Genomic DNA, 10,133 nt, shown 5'->3' on the forward strand with positions numbered 1-10,133 from the left:
CAAAACAAACAGACTATTCCTATAAATGAGCATTTCTTATTGGGGAGTTGAATTTAGGACTTTACACACTTGAGGCATGTGTCCAACCAGTGAATGACCTGACCAATGCATGTCTTGCCTCTAATCTCCCAAGCCCACCTTCCCTTGATTGTTGCAAAGACAAGGCTGTGGTGCCTGCTTGAGCTGAGCTGCATGAGCCTCTCACTTGATTGTGGTCCCAGGATCACAAATGTCTGTGTCCATGCTTGGCATGTGGGGGTGGTGCCCAGATCATAACCTTCTGCCTGCATGTTCACCCTACCGAGTTTAATCAGCCTTACTGCCGAGCTCTTTCTCTGCATCCCTTCTCATCCAATCCCCAAGGAAAGAGGCTTGAAAGTAGAGGCTAAGATGATGTAGCACTAATTTTCAAGTACGCAGGTCTCAGAATATTTATTTTTTCTTTCAATTTATCGGAGACCCCAGGGAACTGTTATTTACAAAAGATATATTTGGACCAGAGAGATTTAGTACAGCAAGTAAGGCACTTGCCTTGCACACAACTGATCTGGGTTTGATTTCTGGCATCACATATGATCCCCAAAGCACTGAGAGAAGTGAGTCCTCAGTGCAGAGTCAGAAGTTACCCCTGAGCATTGCCATGTGTGGCCCTAAACCAAATCAAAACAAAAAATATAGTCTGCATATCATTATTTACTGTATTCAGAAGTAAATACATGTTAAAACTATTGCTTTAAAATAAATCAATAATTAACTTTATATTAGCATAAATAATCTAGTTTTAGTAAAAATGAACTTGATTTGCAAAATGTAAACAATTTAGGGAGAGGAGTGGTATTGATTTACATATTTTACAAATCTCTTTAATGTTGGGCTTAACAAAGACTGCAGGAATTTTTTTATTAGTTTCTGTGGTATGTTGTAATATACTGTTTTTGTTTGAAGTAAATGAAAAAATTTGCACTCATACTAATATGTACTTATAAAGTGAGGGATACACTCACATATTTATCTATGGGGTGGATCTATTTGTCTATCAGTATGTATGTGCCCATTTACACTTGGCTGTGCTCAGGGTTTACTCCTGGCTCTGTACTTAGCTATCACTTATGTCAGGATTTGGGAGACCATATAGGGTTCCAGGGATGGAATCAACCTTAGCCATTGTTTGTTGTTGTTGTTGTTGTTGTTTTGTTTTGTTTTTTTGTTTGTTTTTTGGGTCACACCCAGCAGCGCTTGGGTTACTCCTGGCTCTACGCTCAGAAATCGCCCCTGACAGGCACAGGGGACCATATAGGATGCCGGGATTCGAACCACTGTCCTTCTGCAAGAAAGGCAAACGCCTTATCTCCATGCTATCTCTCCAGCCCCTTAGCCATTGTATTATCTCATCAGTCTCCCATTAGTCATTTTTACTTTTGCTTTGTTTTGTTTATTTGAGCCACACGCACAAGTACTTAGGGTTTATGCCTGGCTCTGTGCTCAAGGATCACTTTTGGGAATACCGGGAGGACTATATGCTATATTTGGAATCAAACCCAGACCACCTTTCACATGCAAAGCAAATGATCTAATGCTGAACTACCTCTCCGGTCCCCAAATCCTAGAGATTTGGGGCCTTTAGGAGTGGAAAAGTTGGCAGCCAGTAGAAGTTGTTCACTTTTCTGCTGGGACGACTATGTCATTCACAGTGTGACTCCAGGGCGAGGGCTTTATTTGGAAAGGAATCACAATGATTTATTGGAATAATAAAACGTACGTTTATTTAATTTAACTTAGATAAACCACTGTCACATGCAAAGAAGCAAAGCACAGACCTCCACTTAACGCCATTTATTTCTTTAAACTCCCTTATAAGTATTCTTAGATTTCAAGTATTTCCGATGTTCTTGGCTCCCTGAAGGATGGATGCAATTATCAGGCTTCCTTCCTAGTGCCTCTTCCTTGGTTCACAGTGCTAGGAATAGTATTAAATAGACAGACAACACCGTGTCTTCTTGATTGATTGTCCTCACTATCAATGCTCAGGATTAAGCAATCACATGAAGGGTTAGGATTACAACTGTACTGAATTTTTGCCAAGAAATCCAGACAACTTTCAGATGGGGCCTGACCCTTCCTTCAGAAGCCCTCGCTGAAGTAACAGACTATATATCCACTAGGAAGCACTGGTTGGAGTTGACCAGATGGAAGTGGCTTTTGGGGAGAGAAGTGGGTTTGAGGCAGGGGTATGCCTGAAGGCAGAGGCAGAAAAGCTGTGGGCTGTTTCAAGATTCTTCTGGGAAGTCTATTTTGTTCTGAGGCCACACACAATGGTGCTCAGATCTTCTCTCAGCTCTGTGCATGGGGATGGTGTAGTAGGCAGATTGGGGGCACCTGTATGCAAAACAGTATTCTGTTGTTTGTGCTCTTCTGGACCCAGGGAATCTACTTTGACTGGGTTTGGTAGGAATATGGCATCAAATTGGGGATGGAAGTTGGAATGAAGAAAATGGCCATCTGGTGACACTTTGTTTAGTCCCTGAAAACCACTGCACCCCTGCATTAGTCCTTCCTTGGTCCTGAGGTAATCCAGCTGCCTGGCTTACTTTCCCTCTGCTCCTCTTTCTATCTTCAACTGAAATGTCACCTCATTTAAAAAAATTTTTTTTCATTCTTCATCAGCACAACATTTTATTTTATTTTATTTTTTGAGGCAGTGTTTGGGACACCCCTGGTTGAGCACAGGGTTTACTCCTACTCTGTGCTCAGGGATCATTCTTGTGTTGGAGGTACTGGGGATGGAACCAGGATTAGTGCATGTAATGCAAGTACCTGCTGTATAATCTTTCCAACATTCACTCCCCGCCCTTTTCTTTACTGTGATTTTGTTTGTATTCTCCAATGAGACTGTTTCTTCTGGTCATGTTTGCCCTGGATCTGCCTATTTCACAGTCAGTCCCACTTCTGTGATGCTCCATAAGTATTGGACTACGTGACAACTGAACAATGAACAGAGCTGGATCTGAGATCCTGGCTTCATGCCTTAATAGCTGTGAAGCCTCATAATCATCCTGTGCTCACTGTGACACTGGGATCAGATTTTCAATCTCAAAGGGTTTTTGTGAGAAACACAAGAGGTAGTACATGTGGAAGCACTAGCAGACTGATTGGCTCCAGAAGTGTTCCCAAGTGTTCATTGTCTTTCTTTTTTCCTTTTTTTTGGGGGTGTGTGTGGCTATACCAAACTATGCTCAGGGCTACTCCTGAATATGCACATGGTTCACTACTGTTGGGAACTGGGGGCTATATGGTGTGCCAGGGATTAAGTCAAGGATGACTGTATGCAAGGCAAGCACCCCACCCACTCTACTATCTCTCTGGCCCTCAGATTTCTTGCTTCTTACTCCCAGTCTGTGCTTTCCACTGCACTATGATGCATGATGAGCTTTTGGCCTTACTTCATGCCATCCAAACCTCTTATTATCTCTTTCTTGCCAGCTGCATCTGTGGGTAGTACCTGTAACAGTTTAGGGAACTTCTGAATTCTTTGTAGAGCAATATAGTGGGAGGGACAGGTGGGGAGTAGAGGGAGCAACTTGTTCTATTGTATATGGGGAGTAGGGAGGGACTTCAAAATGGATCAGACAATGGGGAGTGGGATTATAGCTAGTGGGTTTTTTTTTGTTTTTTTTTGTTTTGTTTTTTTTTTTTTGTTGTTTTTGGATCACACCCGGCAGTGCTCAGGGGATACTCCTGGCTCTACACTCAGAAATTGCTCCTGGCAGGTTCGGGGGACCATATAGGATGCTGGGATTCGAACCACCATCCTTCTGCATGCAAGGCAAATACCTTACCTCTATGTTCTCTCTTCTTTTTTTTTTTTGTTTTTTTGTTTTTTTGGGCCACACCCGTTTGATGCTCAGGGGTTACTCCTGGCTAAGCGCTCAGAAATTGCCCCTGGCTTGGGGGGACCATATGGGACACCGGGGGATCAAACCTTGGTCCTTCCTTGGCTAGCGCTTGCAAGGCAGACACCTTACCTCTTTTGGTTTTTGGTGGTACATTTCCAGCCCATTATTTGAATATGCTTAACATTTTTTGAGGGCACATCATTAGTGTTCAGATCTTACTCTTAGCCCAGAGGTCACTTTTGGTGGTGCTCAGGAGACCATATGTGGTCCTGAGGATTGAATCAGGGTCAGGCACGTATAGGGCTAGTGAAGTTACCTTAACTCCTGTACTATTTCTCTAGTTGTGATATTTTTGTCTTGAAATAACTTCCATTTTCAAAAAAGTTATACGAAAGTTGCACCTCGATGGTGGAATACGTGCTTTGCAAATATGAGACTCTGGACTTAATTCTGGCACCTCCCCCTATACAAAATTTGATAGATGTCTTCCAACCTTTTCTAATGTAATAATGTATAAAACCATAATAAAATGACCAAAACTAGGAATGAATGTCAAAACTAGTTAAAGTTTAATGGGGGCTGAGAGATAGTACAGAGAGTAGGGTGTTTGCCTTGTACACAGCTGACCTGGGTTCTATCCTTAGTATCTATTATGCTCCCTGGAGACCTGCCAGGAGTGCTCCTTGAGTACAATGCCAGGAGTAAGCATTGCCTGATGTGGAAAAAAAAAGAACTATATAACATATTGTTCAATTATATCATAAACCTTATTTAAGTAAACTTTGCTGATTTTCCCATGAATAATCCTTTTTCTTTTTCTTTTTTTTTTTTTTTTTTGGTTTTTGGGTCACACCCGGCATCGCTCAGGGGTTACTCCTGGCTCTATGCTCAGAAATCACCCGTGGCAGGCACGGGGGACCATATAGGATACCGGGATTCGAACCACCATCCTTCTGCATGAAAGGCAAACGCCTTACCTCCATGCTATCTCTCCGGCCCCATCCTTTTTCTATTTTAAGACACAATCCAACTATCCTTATTGTATCAGTTGTAAATGTCTCTACAATCTCCTCTGAGAACTTGTTATCATTAGGGAGAGTCTGTCCTCCTTCTTCTGTCTGTCTTTCATGACTTCGATATTTTGGATCAATATGGATCTGTTGTATAGAATGCTTTCCAATTTATATTGATGTTTTTTCATGACTACCCAAGATCATACATTTTTGGCAAAAATAGCAACAGAAATGATAGTGTGTTCTTTTGTCTACACCATATCAGGAATACGCCCAATTACTGTCTGTTTTAAAAATTCTGGCTTGAGGGCCACACCTAGCTGTGCTCAGGGCTTTCTTCTGGTTCTGAGCTCAGGGATCATTCCTGGAAGGAATCTTATGGGGTGCTGAGGATCAAACTCAGGTCAGAAGACAAGCACCTTATCTGCTGTATATCTCTCTGGTTTTTGTTATCTTTCTTGCTTCTCATTCCCAATTCTGTATTTTTCATTGCACTATGATCCATGATAAAACTTCAGCCTCACTACATTGCCATCTGAGCCTCTTACTATCTCTTTCTTTCTAGCTGCTTCTATTGTAGTTTAGGGAACTTGTGAATGAAAATAAAAAGAGCATAAAAAAAGCAGAAATGGGCCCGGAGAGATAGTACAGCGGCGTTTGCCTTGCAAGCAGACGATCCAGGACCAAAGGTGGTTGGTTCGAATCCCGGTGTCCCATATGGTCCCCCGTGCCTGCCAGGAGCTATTTCTGAGCAGCCAGCCAGGAGTAACCCCTGAGCACCGCTGGGTGTGACCCAAAAACCAAAAACCAAAAAAAAAAAAAAAAAGCAGAAATGATATTTATTCTTTATTTCAATACACCATATCAGGAATATTTGCAGATAATATATATATATATATATATTTGGCTTTTGGGTCACACCTGGCAGCACTCAAGGGTTCCTCGTGGCTCTGCACTCAGAAATGGCTTCTGGCAGGCTCGGGGGACCATATGGGATGCCAGGATTCGAACCACCGTCCTTCTGCATGCAAGGCAAATGCCCTACCTCTATGCTATCTCTCTGGCCCAGATATTATATATTTTTATAAAGTTATAGTTTTGGGATCACACCCAGATCAGGAATTACTCCTGGTTCTGTGTTCAGGGATCACTTGAGGGATCATATTTGGTGCCTACTTTGCTACACACAAGGCAAACTCCTGCACTATCTGATCAAATTGCATCTTTTCTTTTTCCCTTCTTGTGGTGGTGATGGAAAATTGTATCTTATGAATTATTATGTTTCCAGTGGGAAGTCTTGGATTATACTAGTCAAAGTGCTTAGGAGACCATGTAGTGCAGGGTGGTACCCAAGATTTCTGCACCCAAAGTTTGTGCTCAGCCCATTGAACCATTTCTCTGGACTTAATGTTAATCTGATCACTTGCTTTAGTCATTGTCTACTGGTTTTTTTCATTGCCAACTCTTCTTATAATATTATATTTTTAAATACTTGGTTTTATTTTTTTTTCTTTAGTTTTAGAGGGAAGGTGTTAGTCCACACCCAGAACCGAGGTAGCCACATGCAAAGCAAGCTTCTTACCTCCTATACTATCTCACTGCCTTCCCCTACACACAGCTTTTTGTTATATTTTGGAAGGGGGCACATCTGGCTGGATTACCCCTGGCTCTGTGTTCAGGGGTCATTCCTCGAGATGCTTGGGGAAACAGTATATGGTGCTGAGGATTTAATCTAGATCAGCTGCATGCAAGAAAAGCACCTTAACCTCTATATTATCTCTCAATTCCTAATAATGTTTTAAAAAAGAAAATGGCAGGGCTGTTGATGACTCATTGGTAGAGTTCATATCTTGCAGGTGTGAGGCCCTGGGTTTGAGCTCCATGATTTTACACACACACACACACACACACACACACACACACACACACACACACACACACACACACATAATTTAACTAACAAAATAATAAATGCTCCTAAAAATTAAAAACAAAAATAGAAAGTAAATAAACTTCCCTCTGAGTCCACCTCACCTTCTCAGAGGTCAAGTAATTTTGAGAACTTTTTTCTGGGGGGGGTCACACCCTGAGGCGCTCAGGAGTTACTCCTGACTTTACGCTCAAAAATCGCTCCTGGCTGGCTCGGGGGATCATATGGGATGCTGGGATTCAAACCACCGTCCCTCTGCATGCAAGGCAAATGCACTACCTACATGCTATCTCTCCGGCCCCAATTTTGGGAAATTTTTGCATTAGAGGTGTCTTCTAGATAATTTTCTAGTTATATAAAAATACATAATGGGGGCAAACCAGCACATTTACTTAATGACATTAATCAAGGACAATTTTCCCTGCTTTCCCTATCAGTATGGCAGACCTAATGTTTCAATTTTACATACTAGGCAATTCTCAAGGATCACCCCTTGTTCTGCCCTCAGTAATTACTTCTGGTGGAATTGAGGGCCCATATGGGATGTCAGAGATTGAACCTGGTGTTGACTGTGTGTCAGACAAACTCCCTAACTTCTGTACTATCTCTCTAGTTCCTCAAATTTTTAATAGCAGGAAAAATTTTTTCAGTGAAGCAAAACAGTTTAATTGAAAGGATTTTCCTTACAAATGTGAAGAGAAAGCAAGATAAAGAGAGAGAGAGAGAGAGAGAGAGAGAGAGAGAGAGAGAGAGAAAGAGAGAGAGAGAGAAGAGAAGAGAGATCTGCTCAAAAAAGAACATGGACTTATCTGAATGGAAAATGATGGAAATTTTTTTTGGGGTTTTTCATTTTTGGGCCACACCCGGTGATGCTCAGGGGTTACTCCTGGCTATGCATTCAGAAATTGCTCCTGACTTGGGGAACCATATGAGTTGCTGGGGATGGAACACAGGTCTTTCCTGGGCAGCCACATGCAAGGCAAATGCCCTACCACTGTGCTATTGCTCCACCCCATGAAAATTATTTAAATGTCACAGAAAATTAAAAATTATAATATAAAATATCTTTATCACTAGGAAAAGACTATCTGAGATTGGGACCTAGCCCAGCGCCTCACATGTGTAAGGAAATTGCTTTGCTACTGAGTCATATTCCTCAAAATTGTTTAAAACTAACTTAAATAAGTCAAAAAGGGCTGAAGGAGATGGCTTTATGCAGAGCATAAGCCTAACACGTGCAAGGTCATGAATTAGATTTCAGCACTGCATGACCCTACACAACTTCTGTGTGTGATCTCCAGTGGCTTCAAAGCTCTATTAGCCTTGAGCATCCTGGGTGTGTCCCTAAGAAAAGCCAATGTGGGGTTTGGATTATAAATAACTCATTAGGACAGCACTTGCCTTATATGTGCAAAATTCTGGGTCCGGTCCCTGGTAATACAATAAAATGTGGAAAATGATAGTCTTGTGGTTTATGGATGAAAAAAGTCCCTTATTGACCCTTCAATAACTCATATTTCTGTATGATCTTCCAGGTACAGGCGGACCCTATGACCACCGACCCCATTCAGTCCAGAAAAATGGAGTCAAATGATTCCTACCGTGTGGATTCTGAGTTCAGATACACCCTTTTCCCCATCTTTTACAGCATTATTTTTGTGCTGGGGGTCATTGCCAACAGCTATGTGCTGTGGGTCTTTGCACGCCTGTACCCTTCCAAGAAACTCAATGAGATAAAGATCTTCATGGTGAACCTCACTTTGGCAGACCTGCTGTTCTTGATCACTCTGCCTCTGTGGATCATCTACTATCACAATCAGGGCAACTGGATTCTCCCCAAATTCCTGTGCAACCTTGCAGGTTGCTTCTTCTTCATCAACACCTACTGCTCTGTGGCTTTTCTAGGTGTCATCACTTACAACCGCTTCCAGGCCGTAACACAACCCATCAAGACAGCTCAGGCCACCACACGCAAGCGGGGCATATATTTGTCCCTGGTCATCTGGGTAGCCATTGTTTCTGCTGCCTCATATTTCTTCTTCCTGGATTCTACCAATGTCGAGCTCCAAAAAGGGGGTGCAGGCAATATCACTATCACCCGCTGCTTTGAGAAGTATGACAAGGGCAGCGTCCCAGTCCTCATCGTCCACATCTTCCTCGTGTTTAGTTTTTTCCTGGTTTTCCTCCTCATCTTCTTCTGCAACATGGTCATCATCCAGAAACTACTCACACAACCTGCCGAGCTGCAGGGAAGCACAGAAGTCAAGCGCCGGGCTCTGTGGATGGTGTGCACAGTTTTGGCTGTGTTCATCATTTGCTTCGTGCCCCACCACATGGTGCAGTTGCCCTGGACCCTGGCGGAACTGGGCTTCCAGCAAAACTTCCATCAGGCCATCAATGATGCCCATCAGATCACCCTCTGCCTCATGAGCACCAATTGTGTCTTAGACCCAGTCATCTACTGTTTCCTCACCAAGAAATTCCGCAAGCACCTCACCGAAAAGTTCTACAGCATGCGCAGCAGCCGGAAATGCTCCCGGGCCACCTCAGAGACAGGGACTGAGGTGGTCATGCCGCTCAAACAGGTCCCCGCCAATTCCTTTAAAAATTAGACCCTTGTGATTACGGCAAGGCCTAGAAGCTTCTCCCACATTAATGTCATGGATGGACCTGGGGGAGGAGAGAGATTGTAAGGGAAGGCCTGGGAATCTCCCTGGGCTCTGTGACCCATCAGGACTGGAGGCTTCCTCCCCAGAGTGGAGATGAGGGAAAAATCAGACTAATGGGAACATCCAGAACTTGAAAATAGCCCTCTACCACCTTTGGACACATGCCTTGACCGGCACCTCATCCTAAACTACTGAGACTGTGAACTCTATAAAGAATGTCAGGGCAGGGATAGAACTGGGGGGCTGACTCAGAGCCAGCTGGTTGCCCCATCAGCCTGCAAACCCACAAACATGGCCTAATGTTTTGTGCTTCTAAGACTCCTAAGTGAAAACAAAACAAAACATAGAAACAGAGGAATCTGGTGACTAAGGACATACCCTGGCTGTGTGGCAGTCTATAAGGGGCAGACTTTTGAGTTGGGATGGTTGCATATCTTCACCCATAGACAAAAGATTGTTGTGACACTTGGCAGTGGCTTGGTGGTATCTTTTCTAATAAGACCTAAGAAACCTTGTCCTCATTGTAGACCTCACCACATTCCTGGGGGAGCAGGAGAGAGGAAACCCTATATCAGTCTATCTGTCCCAACCATATGCTAGATGCAGCAACCTTCAATGAGAGGCAAAG

General features: G+C 43.1%; 1 protein-coding gene across 1 annotated transcript; it reads left to right on the top strand.

Moving 5' to 3' along the window:
- The first annotated feature begins 8,416 nt into the window (after window positions 1-8,416).
- Window positions 8,417-9,448, top strand: PTAFR (platelet activating factor receptor). Its single transcript, XM_049774926.1, has one exon. It carries the CDS (start codon window positions 8,417-8,419, stop codon window positions 9,446-9,448), a length of 1,032 nt encoding a protein of 343 aa, XP_049630883.1.
- Window positions 9,449-10,133: the final 685 nt, after the last annotated feature.

Source organism: Suncus etruscus, chromosome 6, assembly GCF_024139225.1.
Source record: "Suncus etruscus isolate mSunEtr1 chromosome 6, mSunEtr1.pri.cur, whole genome shotgun sequence".
NCBI classification, from domain to species: Eukaryota; Metazoa; Chordata; class Mammalia; order Eulipotyphla; family Soricidae; genus Suncus; species Suncus etruscus.